Source organism: Dipodomys merriami, unplaced genomic scaffold, assembly GCF_024711535.1.
Source record: "Dipodomys merriami isolate MVZ:Mamm:240054 unplaced genomic scaffold, mDipMer1.0.p SCAF_19, whole genome shotgun sequence".
Classification (NCBI taxonomy): domain Eukaryota; kingdom Metazoa; phylum Chordata; class Mammalia; order Rodentia; family Heteromyidae; genus Dipodomys; species Dipodomys merriami.
In genome coordinates, this window is record NW_027203270.1 from 7,517,358 (window position 1) to 7,535,202 (window position 17,845).

Sequence of the window (17,845 nt, forward strand, 5' to 3'; positions counted from 1 at the left end):
CAGGTCACCTAAGAAATGGATCAAGGGAGGACTGGAGTATAGCTCAAGTGAAAGAATACCTGCTGGGTAAGCATAAGGCCCTGAGTTTAAACTCCAGTACAACCAAAAAGATTAAAAAAGAAAAAGTAAGCTGGGCGCCGGTGGCTCATGCCTATAATCCTAGCTACTCAAGAGGCTGAGATCTGAGGATCACAGTTCAAAGCCAGCCCGGGCAGGAAACTCCGTGAGACTCTTATTTCCAATAAACCAATAGAAAACCGGAAGTGGTGCTATGGTTCAAGTGGTCTAGTGCTTCCTTGAGCTGAAGAGCACACAGCAGCACCCAAGCCCAGAGTTCAAGCCCCACAACCGACAAAAGAAGGAAAGGAAGGAAAGGAAGGAAAGGTAGGGAAGGCAGGGAAGGCAGGAAGGAAGGAAGGAAGGAAGGAAAAAGAAAAAAGAAAAAAGAGAAAGAAATAAGCCAAGCGAGAAACTGTTCCATTTTGGAAATTTAATAGAGAAGCTAGTAGAAATGCCCCTGTCTTCCTCAGGCTGCTGATCACACTTCCATCCATGACTGCCCCACGAGCAAACAGCATGGGTCTGGCAACAGTAAAGCATCAACAGACATTCTCTGGCATTCATACCACTGTCCACATGATCTACACACAACTACCATGAACTTTGGAAATGATCTGGGAACTACAAACTGCCTTGTAATATCATTAGTTGAGTTCCTACAATGGCATTTATCATACTGTTGCCTAATCCACAGTTTCCTAATTCAGCAAATGAATTTTGTTTCACATAGAACTAAATTAGACAAATTTCTCTAGGTGGTATGTGGCTTCAAGGATTTAGAAGTAATCCAGTCTTTCTCAATAGAAGACAGATTTTGAAGACAATACATGGTTGTGTGGGAGTATCCACTACACTGCAAAAGTTTAGTATCATTGGTCTTCTGTCTTCCCAATACAAAGAATACAACAGTCACAACCCCCACTTCCAAATGACCTGGGGGGGAAATAACACCATCAGTATTAACCTATACAGTAATAAAAGTGAACTATACAGTAATAAATAAAATGAACTATATAGTAATAAATAAAGACCTAATCCATTTTCTCTGCCTCTAATTCCTCATTTTTAGGCAAAGGTATGATATACTTTATTCACAAACTCAATAAAACCACTGTCTGGACTAGTTATATAATTAAGACACTTCTATTAGGGCACTGGTGGCACCTGCCCATAATCTTAGCTACTCAGGAGGCTGAAATCTAATGATTGTGTTAGAAGCTAGCCTGAGAAGTTTGTGAGATCCTTATCTCCAATTAACCACTAAAAAGCTGGAAATAGAGCTGCAGATCAAGTAGTAGAGTGCTAGCCTTGAGCAAAAAAGCTAAGTAAGGTGTATTCAGGCCCTGGGTTCAAGCACCAGAGCCAGCACACACACATACACACTTTTACTGTCAGAGAAAGAATAGAAAAGTTACTGAAATTGATTAGGACATCTGACTTGGAATTCCACTTTTCTGGCTAGTCAATCTAAGGCAAGTTGTTTCCATTCATCAGGCCTCAGTCTTTTCATCTATTAAAACAAAATAGCAGGCTTGCTGGGATTATGAGGCCAATGCTACATATGGAAACTGTGGGTAGAGGGGGAGAGACATTAAAACATTAGGCTAAACACCAGGCACTGGTGGCTCATGCCTATAATTCTAGCTACTCAGGAGGCAAAAATCTCAGGATCAAGGCTCAAAACCAGCTAGGGCAGGAAAGCCATGAGACTCTTACCTCCAATTAACCACTAGAAAACTCGAAGTAATGCTGTGGCTCAAAGTGGTAGAGCACTAACCTAGAACAAAAAGAACTCAGGAAGGGGCTGGGAAGGTGGCTCAGTGGTAGAGTGCTTGCCTTGCATGATGGGGCCCTGGGTACAATTTCTCAGTACCACATAAGCAGAAAAAAACAGAAGTGGTATTGTGGCTCAAGTGGAAAGTGCTAGGCTTAAGCTGAAGAGCTGAGGAACAGTGCCCAGGCCCAGAGTTCAGGCTCCACAACCAACAAAAAAAAAAAAGAGAGGGCTGGGAAGGTGGCTCAGTGGTAGAGCGCTTGCCTTGCATGCATGAGGCCCTGGGTTCGATTCCTCAGCACCACATAAGCAGAAAAGGCCGGAGGTGGCACTGTGGCTCAAGTGGTAGAGCACTAGCCTTGAGCTGAAGAGCTGAGGGACAGCGCCCAGGCCCAGAGTACAGGCCCCACGACCGGCAAAAAAAAAAAAAAAAAAAGAGAAAAAAAAGAGAGAGAGAACTAAGGGACAGCACCCAGATCCTGAGTTCAAGTCCAACAACCAAAAATAAAAGTAAAAATAAAAACAAACATTAGGTTAAATTATTTCTCAAGTTCACTGCAGTTATAGGGAATCTATGATATAACAAAATCAACTTGTTACTTTCATTTGACCTCTACAGAGCTAAGAGGGAGTGATTACTAATATAATTACCTTCTCTCTCAGAAACCAGAATTCTAAACACCAAGGATAGCAATGTGCAGAACAGTCAGATCCAGCCAGATCTCATATGAGATATTACTATAGAGTCAGTTTCTTGAGTACATAAAAAGGAGGTGAATTGTTTTATAATCTATTAATAACAGGAACACCAAGATAATAACAGCAAAAGCCACCCTAATGTATGTTTACCTAGGTTAGACCTATAATTTTTATCCTGGTTGCCCATTAGAATCACCTGCACAGCATGTTTTAAAAAATGCTCACTGGGCACCAGTGGTTCTTGCCTGGAATCCTAGCTCCTCAGAAGGATGAGATCTGAGGATCACAGTTCGAAACCAGGCAGGAAAGTATGTGGAACTCTTATCTCCAATTAACCAAAACACTGGAAGTACAGCTATGGCTCAATTGGAAGAGCCTTAGCCAAGAGCAAAAAAGCTCAGAGACAGTGAACAGGCTGAGTTCTAGCTCTGGAACCAGTACTAAATAATAATAATAATATTCAAAATAGACAGACTGAAATTCCTAAGCCTAACTAACTCTCACTAAAACACCTACTATGTGAAAAAGGCAGAAAAAAAGCTGAAGGTAATGTTTAGGAAAAAAAGCACTGCCAAATCTTGCAAAATACATCTTTTCCTACTTATAAAGTTGTAAGTCCAGTGATATGTTAAGAAGTAAGGCAATCTTGGTTAATATTATTCTTTTCTGAACATAATCAGCAAAGCGATTAAGGTAGGTAAAGTAAATTCACCATTCAACTTCTCTCTCTTACCTTATGTGTAAGGCCAAGCCATCCTGTAAACTAGAGACCCCCAAATCAGAAAGTGTATCTGAGCTGACAGAGGCTGGTGACAGAGAACCTTCCTTTTCCTCTAATAGGTCCAGCTTCACCAGGTTGCTGATCTCATCTTCAGAGTTATCTTCAGACACGGATCCAATTATAAATCGGGAATGCTGATTCAGCTCCAGAGGTTTGGCCAAGGAAGATGGTTCATCCATTATTCTTTTAAATAAAGCTCTCAGAGCTATTGGGATAATGAAGAGTAAGAGAAGCAAGTTATGAACATATAGCTGAGGACACTCAGATATTATAACTAATAAACTACTTGCCCTTAGCAAGACATTTTCAGAATTAGCTTTCTTGGCTATTCTATCTAAGGCTTTCTTCGTGTTTTTTTTTTTTTGGTCAGTCGTGAGGCTTGAACTCTGGGCCTGGGTGCTGTCTCTGAGTTTTTCAGTTCACTCTACCATTTGAGGCCACAGTGCCACTTCTGGCTTTTTCTGTGTATGTGGTACTGAGGAAACGAACCTGGGGCTTCATACATGCTAGGCAAGCACTCTACCACTGAGCCACCTTCACATTCTCAGCCCCAAGGCTATGTTTCTACAATGAAGGAAAATTAAGATCATGGTTAACTATGCCTAAAAAATTAAAACAAGCCGGGCGCGGGTGGCTCACGCCTATAATCCTAGCTACTCAGAAGGCTGACATCTGAGGATCACAGTTCAAAGCCAGCCTGTGCAGGAAAGTCCATGAAACTCTTATCTCCAATAAACCACCAGAAAACCCGAAGTGGCACTGTAGCTCAAGTGGTAGAGCTCTAGCCGTGAGCTGAAGAGCTGAGGGACAGTGCTCAGTGCTCATTGCTGAGGCCCAGAGTTCAAGCCCCACAACCATCAAAAAAAAACAAGTTCCCTTTTCTACCAAAGAAATTTTTTTAAAAAACCATAAGCCAATCCAAATGTCTTTATAATTTAAAATCCAAAAGATAATTATGATCAATGAAGAAATATTAGTGGTATAAAAAAAACTATTTGAAGACAGGCACTGGTGACTCATGTCTGTAATCCTAGCTATTCAGGAAGCTCATATCTGAAAAATCACAGTTCAAAGCCAGCCCAGACAGGAAAAGTCCGAGAGACTCTTATCTTCAACTAACCACCAAAAAACCAAAAGTGGAGCTGTGGTTCAAGGTGAAGAGTGCTAACCTTGAGAAAAAATAGCTCAGGGACAGTGCCTAAGCTCTAAGTTCAAGCCCCTGGCCAAAAAAAAAATCTATTTGTTCTAAGATTATAATGTTTGACAATAGTGGTTGCCTGAAATTCATTGTTTAGTGTAAGCTACATAATAATCATCTAGTTCCAATCGCTATACATGGATAGGTTATGAATTTTACATTTTGCATAACTTTAAAAACCCCACCTTTCTGTCAGTCTTTTTATGCCCTCAAGAGGAAAACTTATCTTAATTTTTTGTTAAATTACATCTTTTAAAATTTTACTCCAAATGGCTACATTTGGCTATAATAATTTAACTATTACTTATTCAATTACATAAATTGAGCTGGTTGAAAAGTCAATGTAGACCAAATACAAAATCTGTTATCAACATTACAGGGATGTCACCTCAATTGAGCACCATTGTCTAGATATATTGCCTTATTAGTCAACTTAAATATTGTCACAGTTGCCAAGACTAAAATACAGTGCAAAGCCCACAATAAGAAAACTCTCAAGAAAATGAAAAATATTTTGTCTCCTCGAAAACACTATTTAGGCCTGGGAATGTGGTTTAGTGGTAGAGTGCTTGCCTAGCATGCATGAAGCCCTGGATTCAATTCCTCAGTACCATATAAACAAAAGCTAGAAATGGCACTGTGGCTCAAGTGGTAGAGTGCTAGCCTTAAGCAAAAGACACTCAGGAACAGTGCCCAGGCCCTAGTTCAAGCCCTAGGACTGGCCAAAAAAACCAAAAACCACAATTTAAAAATTTCAAAATTACACATCAGCTCAGTACTAAATAGTTTTGACTTGATCAATCATTTTAAATCAGTAAGTATTCCAATCCCGATTTTGAAGTGTTCTACATCATTGAATATTAATAGCTAATAATTATTATGGGGGGGTCATATGGCTTGAACTCAAGGCCTGGACAATATCCCTAATCTCTAGTACTCTACCAATTTGAGCCACAGTACCACTTCTGTTTTTCTGGTGGTTTATTAGAGATAAGAGTCTTACAGACTTTCCTGCCAGGGATGCCTTTGAACCCAAATTCTCATATCTCAGCTTCCTGAGTAGTTAGGATTACAGGCATGAGCCACCAGCATTCAGCTTAAATTTATTTTATATGCTGCATCCACTTTAAGGTATAAATTTACCTGAGGAGTAATGTGCTATCACCTCAGACCAAAGGATAATATTTATCACCACTGAAGTCGTTAAAATTATACCATTGTACCATTATAGTGTACCATTATTTTGTATATTATTGTACCATTATTTTTGTGCACTTTGTAAATCAGAGCTTATTTATTTAGAGACAAAAAACAGTATCCATAAATGCTACAGCCATGTGGTTCTCAAAATGTGTTTCCTGGACCTGCAGGAGTAGAAGCACCTTGGAACTTATAAGAAGTGCAAATTTTCTGGCCCTGACTTAGAGCCAATAATCCATGTTTTAACAAATTTGAGAACTACCATGCTACAAAAATAATACAGTAATAGCAAATTGCCAGGAATGCAAAAACAGAAAAAAAAAAAAAAAAAAAAAACCCTATAAGTATTTCCTGAGAGTGAAAGATTACTTTACTGTCGTGTGTGTGCGCATGCACACAAGCTGGTCCTGGGGCTTGAACTCAGGGCCAAAGGTACTGTCCCTGAGCTTTTTTGCTCAAAGTTAGTGCTGTTCTACTACCTGAGCCAAAGCTCCACTTCTGGTTTTTCGGTGATTAATTAGAGATAAGAGTCTCATGGACTTTCCTGCCTGGGCTTGCTTTGAACCATGATCCTCAGATTTCAGCCTCCTGAGTAGTTAGGATTACAGGTGTGAGACACTGGTTTAAATTGTTTTGGTGCTTGTTTTTCCAGATACTAGGACTTGAACTCACAGCCTGGCCTCTCACTTAGCATGGCACTCGAATCATTTGAGCCACACCTACAGAATGGCTTTTTTGCTGGTTCACTATAGGTAAGAGTCTCTTGGGCTTTTCTGTCCAGAGCTGGCTTTGAACTGTGATCATATATCAGCCTCTTGACAGTTATGAGGCAGAGACATCCAACTTAACCCAGTATTTATTAAACCACAATGAAATATAAAAGTATCAGGCTATGAGGCCCTGGGTTCGATTCCTCAGCACCACATAAGAAAAAAGAAAAAAGCCGGAAGTGGCGCTGTGGCTCAAGTGGTAGAGCACTAGCCTTGAGCTGAAGAGCTGAGGGACAGCGCCCAGGCCCAGAGTTCAGGCCCCACAACCGGACCCCCCCCCCCAAAAAAAAGAAAAGAAAAAGTATCAGGCTAAAATATAGCTCAGTGGTAAAGCATATTCCTAATATTTGCAAAAACCTGGGTTTAATCCCCTGCATACCTTAGTGACCCATGTGCAAGCACACATATACACACAGAGTACCAAGCAGTCAGAAAAATCTGATGTCTACTTTACTATACATTTTCCCCTTGACGTGCTATATACTTTAAAACAAAATGCCTCCAAATTTCATGAAAAAGTTCATTATAAAAGCCCCATTAAAAGAAAACCAAATCATTAAAGACAAAAAAAAAAGGATTAAAAGCCAGGTGCTGGTGGCTCACGCCTGTAATCCTAGCTACTCAGGAGGCTGACATCTGAGGATCACAGTTCAAAGCCAGCCCTGGCAGGAAAATCTGTGAAACTCTTGTCTCCAATAAACCACCAGAAAACCGGAAGTGGCGCTGTAGCTCAAGTGGTAGAGCTCTAGCTGTGAGCTGAAGAGCTGAGGGACAGCGCTCAGGCCCAGAGTTCCAGCCCTATGATCGACAAAAAAAAAAAAAATTAAAAGGAAAGTTCAACTGACCACTCTAAAGAATATCAAAAGATATGGCAATAAAAAAGCCTCATTTCTTTGATGTTTTAGAGCAAATAAGATTAAAAATAGTAGAACCAGCAAAAAAAATTCCATTCCAACTAACAGAAAATAAATGCTGTCTTCTTCACAAGAGAGTAAGACATTCAGGTATAGATACTAATACACACACACAAAAAAAAAAAACAAAATTCATGAGAAATGAATTCTTTGACTCCATAGTAGAAAAAGCAAAGATTAACAAAATATGGTTCCTGGACAAATAAATGAAGAATACATAAGGACAGCTTCAAGTTTTTCTTTCCTAGCTAAGATGACAAAGGCAGTCTTGTTTCTAAAGGTTTGCATATTTAGGAAGCAGCTCAGTGTTAACAGCTAAATAGTCTGTCCAACAGCCAGTTCTGTAGAGAACAGAATTCCCCAGCACAAGCATGCAAACTACCAGAAAAGACAGGTCATGTATGGAAAATTACTAAGTATTCTCCAGACATTCTAGAAGCTCCACAGCCTGTCCCATTTTCATTGATTCTAGTTCTGAATTAGAGGTGATAGAACACCATACTTCAGGTCTGTCAGTATTCTACATGAAGCCAACTTTTAATGTAAAAGTATAATATTTCAATATATAAACACTTTTTATTACACTTGAAATAACAAAGAGCATTATTTGTAACTGACCTCTTACAATTCTTATTGTCTGAGTAGATATCCACCTCCAAAAAGAACTAAAGGAAGAGAGAAAGAGAGATTTGAGGTTATTAAACAAAATCCTATTTGTATCAATTCTTGTTCAGTTCAGTATAGTATAAACATATATGTGCTTATACAAACATTTAACTTAATTGTAACTATGGGACTTTTGAGTACAGAAGGGAAATGAGGAAAAAGAGAATAATACTAAAATAAACTGCATCTATGTGAAAAGATGGCATGAGAAATTGCACTGGAAAATTAAATAATAAGGGGGTGGGGAAAGAAAGCAATAGAGGGAATTATAACAAAAATACAATATATATACATGTAAAATAGGATGGTAAAATCCTTTGATATAATTAATATGCGCTGAAAAGTACATGACAGAGTAAAACAGGCTCTGTTGGAGGGCAGGAATCAGAGGGGGCAGAAATGAATGGAGAGGGTGAAAGAGGGTGAATATGGTAAAAGCATTTTATATGTATGTATGGATCAACAACAGGGAAACCTGCTGAAATCATTTTTAAGGGGAAGGGGAAAATAAGGGAGAGTGATAGAAGGGATGAAGTTGATATAGAACAGTGTATGCACATCTGGAATGTCTCAAATGAACTTGCCGTGTACAACTATTATAGGCTAATGAAAGTATTTTTTAAAGAATCTAAATTTGTATCAACTCCCATTCTGTTTAGTATATTACAAAATTAATTATGACCAAAGTACCATTTTTTTCTTGTCAAATCTATTACTTAACTTGAAGTATAAAGTTCAGGATTTATCATTCTGTAAGTCATAAACATTACACATTCAAATACTTCATTATTTCTTACAGTATTAAATAATAGTAAAAGCTTATTACTCCAAAAAGGGGACTTTTCCAGGAAAATTGTACATTCAAAAGATATATGCTACAATCTTATCATTTCAAATATGAAATGATTTCAAAATGAAAATAATTAGTTTCTCTACAATTCAGTTAAGCTCTGCTACTTACCAGCCAAGAAGAGAACATTACACTAAGTGTCTAAACTCTTACAAATAAGTCTCTACTCCCCAAAACCTAGGTTTACTTCTAAACTAACAGCTTAAAATATACTCAGGTAGAATTCTTCCTTTTGATTACGTATAAGAGCTTTTTAAAAACATACATGTGGGGCTGGGAAGGTGGCTCAGTGGTAGAGTGCTTGCCTTGCATGCATGAGGCCCTGGGTTCAACTCCTCAGCATCATATAAGCAAAAAAGGCCAGAAGTGGCACTGTGGCTCAAGTAGAGTGCTAGCCTTGAGCTGAAGAGCTCAAGAGCTGAGGGACAGTACCCAGGCCCAGAGTTCAGGCAAAAAAAAAAAAAAAAAAAAGGAAGAAAAAAAAATTTTCCATCCCAGATCTCACTGAATCAGTTCAATGGGAATAGCCAGCAATCAGAATTTTAAAGTGCAGGGGCTGGGAAGGTGGCTCAGTGGTAGAGCGCTTACCTTGCATGCCTGAGGCCCTGGGTTCGATTCCTCAGGACCACATAAGCAAAATGAAAAAAGCCGGAAGTGGCGCTGTGGCTCAAGTGGTAGAGAGCTAGCCTTGAGCTGAAGAGCTGAGGGACAGCGCCCAGGCCCCATGACCGGACCCCCCCCCAAAAAAAAAAAAGAATCAGAATTTGAAATTGCAAAGTTAATTAGACTTCAAATTAAGACGAGAACCTTTGGCTGGGGGCAGAGAGGAAAATAAAAGGAAAGAACCACAGTGTTAATAGGAAAATAAGTAGTTCTAAGGAAAGATCCCTAAATGACAAAGAACAAGACTTCCCATTAATTGGGAAAGTAGGATTTATTCAATCTTGTGCTCTGAGCTAGCATTCTCTACAACTGTATTAGGGAATGGATAAGAAGGGAAAAGGAAGTATTTTGGACCAATAATTTTATGTGTAGTAGAGCTACAGTCAAAGTAAAATGGAGTTGAAGTCAAAATCTAGGATTTAGGCTCAACCTCTGGCCCTGCCAAGTACAGACAGTGGAAACTAGAACAAGTCACTTAACATCTCTGACACCCTTCTAGGTAAAAATAATAAAAAGGAAGCCTGGCCCCGGTGGCTCACACCTGTAATCCTAGCTACTCAGTAGGCTGAGATCTGAGGATCATGGTTCAAAGACAGCCTAGGCAAGAAAATCTGTGAGATTCTTATCTCCAATAAACCACCAGAAAACCGGAAGTGGCGCTGTAACTCAAGTGGTAGAGCGCTCGCCTTGAGCTAAAGAGCTGAGGGACAGCGCCCAGGCCCAGAGTTCAAGCCCTATGACCTACAATAAATAAATAAATAAATAGTCATATTTATCCATGACTGCTGTGAAGACTTCAAATATGGGAAGGGTGTTTTGTTAACTAAGGCCCTAAATGAGTATTCTTATCCAGCAGAATGTTAAGAAATTTATTTATGGGGGGGGGGGCAGGGGTGGGGGGCGGGGCCGGGGGGGTGGAGGATGGGAAGGGTAAACAAAGGAGGCTACAATGCTTGATAAGAAATGTACTCACTATCTTGCCCATGTAATTGTAACCCCTCTGTACAGTATTTTCACAATAAAAAAAGAGCTAAAAAAAATTAAAAAAAGAAATTTATTTACATGCATATTTTCTTACCATCATTAAGTAAAAAACTCTTAAGACGAACCATCCTAAGTCTGGGACCATCTATACAATGGTTTGATAAAACACTCTAATACAAAAAACTATTGAGCCGGGCGCCGGTGGCTCACGCTTGTAATCCTAGCTACTCAGGAGGCTGAGATCTGAGGATCGCGGTTCAAAGCCAGCCCGGGCAGGAGAGACCGTGAGACTCCTATCTCCAATAAACCACCAGAAAACCGGAAGTGGCGCTGTAGCTCAAGTGGTAGAGCGCTCGCTTTGAGCTGAAGAGCTGAGGGACAGCGCCCAGGCCCAGAGTTCAAGCCCCACGACTGACAAAAAAAAAAACTATTGAGGCAGGGAGCTGGTGGCTCATACCTACTACAATCATAGCTACTCAGGAGGCTGAGATTTGAGGATTATGGTTCGAAGCCAGCCCAGGCAGGGAAGTTCATGAAAATCTTATCTCCAACTACACAGCAGAAACTCAGAAATGCAGTTGTGGCTCAAGTGGTAGAGCTCTAGCCTTGAGCACAAAACCTAGGCACTGAGCTCAAGCTGCAAGACAGGAACAAAGGAAAAGGAAAAGGCAGTTAAAAGACAAAAGGAAAGGGCTGGGAATGTGGCTTAGTTGTAGAGTGCTTGCCTAGCATGCATGAAGCCCTCTGTTAGATTCTTAACACATAAACAGAAATGGGGCTGTGGCTCAAGTGGTAGAGTGCTAGCTTTGAGCAAAAGAAGCTCAGTGTCCAGGCTTGACTCAAACCCCAGGACTTGGGTGAGGAGAAGGGGGGAAACAGGAAAATCCAAACAGACTGAATTTTACTCCTAAGGTAATTTAGGGAGTTTCTGAAGGCTTCAAGTTTGAGATATACACTTAAGATTAATCAATTGAGTATTCTGAGAAGAGCATAAATGTGGAAAGGACTGAAATGAAACTAGCCATAAATTCCTGTGTTTATTATACCATTCTACTCTTGAATGTGCTTGAAATTTCACATAATAAAAAGCTTAAAATTTTTCAGAGGAAAATTTAACAAAATAAATTTAACAAAATTTGACAAAAATAAATTCACAGTCATAGCAAGCCAGGATATAATGTATTCTTTAACTTTGTTGAAGATTCAAAAATATTTGGAACTGGGCTGGGAAGGTGGCTCAGTGGTAGAGTGCTTACCTAGAATGCATGAAGCCCTGGGTTCGATTCCTCAGCACCACATACACAAAAAAGGCTGGAAATGGTGTTGTGGCTCAATTGGTAGAGTGCTAGCCTTGAGCAAAAGCAGCTCAGGGACAGCGCCCAGGCCCTGAGTTCAAGCCCCAGGACTAGCAAAAAAAAAAAAAAACATTGGAACTGCACATGCAATGAAAGTATACTTGCCCAGTACATGCAAGGCTCTGAGTTCAATCCTCAGTAACAGAAGAAAAAACAGAAAATATTTGCAGAAGGTTCCTTGTTCCTGGAATTAGGCTAATTACATCTCACAAACCTACTTAAGAGTCAGCCTACATTTATTTTAAAAGGCATTTCTTTTTTAAAAAATACAATAGATTTTGCCAAATTTATCATATTCTTAAATGATACTATATTCCAAAATAATTCTGATAACAAGGCAGCAATTCATTTCCAAAGCCACTGATAAAAGTATTTAAGCCTGGCTGGGAATGTGGGTAAGTGGTGCAGAATGCTTACCTAGCATGCACAAAGCCCTGGGCTCAATTCCTCAATACCAATACACAAAAAAAGTGGAAGTGGTGCTGTGGCTTAAATGGTAAAGTGCTAGCCTTGAGCAAAAGATGCCCAGCAACGGTGCCCAGGCCCTGAGTTTAAGCCCCAGGACTGGCCAAAAAAAAAAAAAAATTACTCTTTTTTAAGAATAACCTTGGGCTGGGAAGTTGGCTCAGTGGTAGAGCGCTTGCCTTGCATGCCTGAGGCCCTGAGTTCGATTCCTCAGCACCACATAAGCAAAAAGAAAAAAGCCGGAAGTGGCGCTGTGGCTCAAGTGGTAGAGCACTATCCTTGAGCTGAAGAGCTGAGGGACAGCGCTCAGGCCCAGAGTTCAGGGCCCACGACCGGACCCAAAAAAAAAAAAGAATAACTAACCTTATTTTTTACTCAAGGCTACTGCTCTACCACTTTGAGCCACTGTACCGCTTCTGATTTTCTGGTGGTTGGTTGGAGATAAGAGCCCCACAGACTATTCTGCCTAGGTTGGCTTTCAACTGTGATCCTCAAATATCAGCCTCCTGAGTAGCTACGATTACAGGCATGAGCCACCAGTGTCTGGCTTACTGGATTCTTAATAATGGATTTTAATATTAATTAAGCCATCTATAAGAAAGTTATAAAGAATTTTTAATATTTTCTTGCAAGTTTGAAATGTTATACCCTTTTTTCCCCCAAGTTGTATGGCTCAAACCTACAGCCTCACACATGATTTTTAAATTTTCAAATGAACACATTCTAAATAGACATTTAAAAAACCTACTTCCCCAGGCCCTGAATGCACGCCTTGATACTAGCACATATATACATACACACACAAACAAGCAATCAAGCAAATGAAAATGTTGGTGGGTTTGAGTCAAGGGTATAAGGGTATTTATCACTTTGTTCTTTGTAAACTTAAAAAATTTTAGTAAAGTTAAAAAATATTTACCTCCCATACTCTTTCTCAGGATGCCACTAGAGGATATTCTCCACCAAAATGAAGGAACAAACCAATAATGTGGAAGGCATGGAAAATAGTTTCTCCACAGCAGAAGAGAAGTAAAGAGAATTCCCAGGATAATGGTGAGGAATGAGTCCAGGATGACAGCTATATACCAGAGGCAGAGGGCAAGCAATTTAGGATGGAGCCAGTCAGAAGAGTCTGAGAGAGATTTTACAGAAGATAAAATTAATGGAACATTGGCCCTTATTGATGTCCTCAGAGACTTAGAAAACTAGTGTAAATAAATTATAAACACATTGAAAGCTAACAAAACTGAGCTAGGTACTGATGGCTCACATCTGTAATACTAGCTGTTTAGAAGGCTAAAATCTGAGAATCAAGGTTCAAAGCCAGCCCAAGCAGATAAATGAGAGACCTTTATCTCCAATTAACTAGGAAAAAGCTGGAAGTGGAGGTATGGCACAAGTTTTTAAGCAAGAGTGCAAGGCTAAGTTCAAAAATCCCAGTATGTTAACTCTAGAATAAAAAGAACTGTGCAGAAAAGTAATTGTGGGATATCATACAACTAAATCCTATACCATTTATACATTATCAATGTAAAGTAATGGACAGAAATAAGGTTATAACATAAATCTAGTAGGGATAAGAAAGATAAAGGTAAAAAGTATGATGAGTAGAATAAAAAAAATCCTTATTTTCCATAGTACAATATTAATAGGCAATTGTAATCATGAAAAATCAAGGATATATCAGTTACAAGAAACCAAAGTATGAAGTGGCTGAGAACTTCTGGGTTTTTGAAACCAATTTGTAATTTTTCACTATGTACATGTATAACTGATAAAACTTTAAATAGGAAAGCTGCTCTCAGCCAGGCACCAGTGGCTCATGCCTGTAATCTAGCTACTCAGGAGGCTGAGATCTGAGAATCATGGCTCAAAGCCAGCCTGGACAGGAAAAGTCTGTGACTCTTATCTCCAATAAACCACTTAGAAAACTGGAAGTGGCACTGTGGCTCAAGTGGTAGATCACTAGCCTTGAGCTAAAGAGCTGAGGGACAGTGCCCAGGCCCAGAGTTCAAGCCCACTACTAACCAAAAAAAATAAAAAGCTGCTCCCACTATGTTCAGTGAAGAAACTAAAGGTGAAGGATAGTGCAAAAAGTATACATCCTTTGTGCAAGTGAATATGATGACAGGAGAAGATATATGAGCATTTGCTTCAAAAATGCATAAAAACTCTGGAAGTCAGCAAAAAATTAATAATATTAAATTTTAATTAAACTACCTGATAACTATTTTTTTTTTTTTTTGTCGGCCGTGGGGCTTGAACTCTGGGCCTGGGCGCTGTCCCTTAGCTCTTCAGCTCAAGGCGAGCGCTCTACCACTTGAGCTACAGCGCCACTTCCGGTTTTCTGGTGGTTTATTGGAGATAGGAGTCTCACGGTCTTTCCTGCCCGGGCTGGCTTTGAACCGCGATCCTCAGATCTCAGCCTCCTGAGTAGCTAGGATTATAGGCCACCAGCACCCGGCCCTGATAACTATTAAGAATAAGTAAAAGTGGTTGCTTCTGGTGTGGGGAATGAGGTGCTGCAAGATGAAGTTAGGAAGAGAAGTTCATTCCCTACCCTTTGAACTTTTCAATTTTTTTTTTTTTTGTTTTGTTTTGTTTTTGGGTCCGGTCGTGGGGCCTGAACTCTGGGCCTGGGCACTGTCCCTCAGCTCTTCAGCTCAAGGCTAGCGCTCTACCACTTGAGCCATAGCGCCACTTCCGGCTTTTTTCTTTTTGCTTATGTGGTGCTGAGGAATCGAACCCAGGGCCTCAGGCATGCAAGGCAAGCACTCTACCACTGAGCCACCTTCCCAGCCCCTGAACTTTTCAAATTTTCAGGCATGTAAATATACATACCACTAAACTAAAGATTTTCAATCAGTTTAACAAAAAGTTTTCTCTATTTATTCCAATCTCTCTGATCCCTTATTCAATCTGAGCACTGAGACTACTCACTTATTTTATTAGTACTATACATTATAGTGAAAGTAACTCTTGAGTAATCTCCTTAATGAAGTTGGGAAGTTATTCTCTCTTCTAAGTGTTTTAGATCCAGTTTCACAATCTTTATATCCACATACTTCACAATGCTATGTAAATACTAGGCTTTTCTGGGGTGATTTATTAGAATTCAAATGAATTATTTGAATTACAAAAGTAGGAGATATAATAGTATTTCCAATACTATATCTTTAAAAACACTTTATCTTTTAGAAACACTTAAAATTTTGTTTCATGTTGGGCATCAGTGGCTCACACTTATAATCCTAGCTACTCAGGAAGCTGGCATCCAAAGGATCATAGTCCAAAGCTAGACTAAGCAAAAAGAGCCAGCAGCAGGTCATCTCCAAAATAACTAGCAAAAAGGCAGAATGCCAGCCAAGCAAGCTTGAGGCCTTGAGTTTACTCAATCACCAGTACTGGGGTGAATTTTTAAAGTTTTTTTTTGTTTGTTTTTGTTGGTTGTGTGGCCTAAACTCTGGGCCTGTGCACTGTCCCTCAGCTCTTCAGCTTAAGGCTGGCGCTCTACCACTTGAGCCACAGCACCACTTCTGGCTTTTTCTGCTTATGTGGTGCAGAAGAATCATACCCAGGGCCTCATGCACGCAAGGCAAGCACTCTACCACTGAGCCACCTTCCCAGCCCAGCCGCAGTATTATTGGTTTATGTTCATGATGTTATTTTATAGGGCAGCATTAAAAAAAAAAAGCTGGGCTGATGACTCAGGTGAATCAGTTACCTCCAAAAAGTTTCAAGGATGAGAAGATTTCTTAAGAAAATATTGCTTGAGTTCTTTTTCCCTCAAGTACTCCAAATATGCTAAGGCATCATATATTACTGGATGGAGATCTACATCTAGAGAAATGGACAAGTTAAAACAGTAATTACTATTTCTGTTATTACAACATCTTGTGAAGTTTTAGGTGGGAAGCTTGAAGCTGGAAACAATGAGGGATTACCAAGTGAGGCTATAGATTAATGGTAGAGTACATGCTTCATTAAAATGCAGAAGGCCATGGGTTCAAGCAGCAGCACTCATGCATGCACACACACACACACACAAAAACAACAACAATAAACCTACCAGCAGAGCATTAATGTCTTGAATCTGTAATTCTAGCTACTCAGAAGGCTAAGATTGGATGATCCAACTTTTTTTTTTTTTTTTTTTTGTCAGTCATGGGCTTGAACTCTGTGTCTGGGCACTCAGCTCTTCAGCTCAAGGTGAGCACTCTACCGCTTGAGCCACAGTGCCACTTCCAGTTATCTAGTGGTTTATTGGAGATAACAGTCTCAGGGCCTTTCCTGGCCCAGGCTGGCTTTGAACCTCAATCCTCAGATCTCAGCCTCCTGAGTAGCTAAGATTACAGGCGTGAGCCACTGGCACCCGGCTGGATGATCAAACTTTGAAAGCAGTCTTGGCAAAAAAGCTCAAAAGACTCCATCTCCAATTAACCAGCAAAAAGCTAAATTGACGGCGTAGCTCAAGTGGTAGAACGCAAGTTTTAAGCAAGAAGGCCAAACACACATAGCTCTGAGTTCAAGCCATAATTCAACACACACAAAAAACCACTCCCAAAACTTAGTTGATCAATGATGCATTCAGCCAGATGGTGGAATGGATATAGCTGAATTTTTCAACATAAATATCAAATAAACTATATTCCCATATTAAGCAGAAATCTGGACTAGAAAGTTCCTTACTTTCCAAAACTAAATTATGACATTAGATTTTATGAGACAGAATGTAAGGAAAATTAAACAACTTGTCTATCAAGAGCCAAATATCACTAAATGCTGAAGCAGCAAATTTAATCAAACTATCCATCCTCTTCATGCTAGTCAACTGATATTATTAGTAATAAACTTAAGTCCTTACCAAGTGTTAGCCCATCAGTGGCTCTCACCTGTAATCCTACTTAGAACATTAAGTCCTGGAAGAACTTAAGTCCTGGTTCAAAGCCAGCCTAGGCAGAAAAGTCCTCAATATTCCATCTCCGATTAGCAAAAAACTGGTTTGGAGGTATGGCTCAAATGGAAGAACACCAACTGAACAAGCAAGTAACCCTGAGTTGGGCTGGGAATGTGGCCTAGTGGTAGAGTGCTTACCTAGCACACATGAATCCCCGAGTTCAATTCCTCAGTACCACATACACAGAAAAAGCTGGATGTGGCACTGTGGCTCAAGTAGTGGAGTGCTAGCTTTAAGCAAAAGAAGCTCAGGGAAGTGCCCAGGCCCTGAGGATTGACCAAAAAAAAAAAAAAAAAAAAGACAACTTTTAGGAACTTTATTAGTCTATTCTATCATAGCCATGTATTGACAAACGACACTATACTTTTTGAAAAAGCTTCTGCATGTAAATAGCCAGGTATGTAATCCCTGCAGTCAGAAGACAAAGGCAGAATCATCTTGAGTTCATTCCAGCCTATGCTATATAGTAAGGCTGTGTCTCAAAAATAATAGCAATAGCAAGGTGCCAA

At 39.8% G+C, this 17,845-nt stretch overlaps 1 protein-coding gene across 7 annotated transcripts in view; it reads right to left on the reverse strand.

The window, feature by feature from the left end:
* Nucleotides 1–17,845, reverse strand: part of Acaca (acetyl-CoA carboxylase alpha) — a 297,113-nt gene that overhangs the window by 224,501 nt on the left and 54,767 nt on the right. For 6 of the 7 annotated variants that reach the window (XM_070027132.1, XM_070027130.1, XM_070027131.1 and 3 more), the window contains 2 exons: nucleotides 8,015–8,061; nucleotides 3,267–3,519 (listed from right to left, as the gene is read on the reverse strand). In XM_070027132.1, the coding sequence (XP_069883233.1) occupies nucleotides 3,267–3,519; nucleotides 8,015–8,061 (300 nt within the window). Of the gene's footprint in view, nucleotides 1–3,266; nucleotides 3,520–8,014; nucleotides 8,062–13,298; nucleotides 13,512–17,845 lie in introns of all 7 variants that reach the window. The other variant, XM_070027133.1, reaches the window with a different exon arrangement.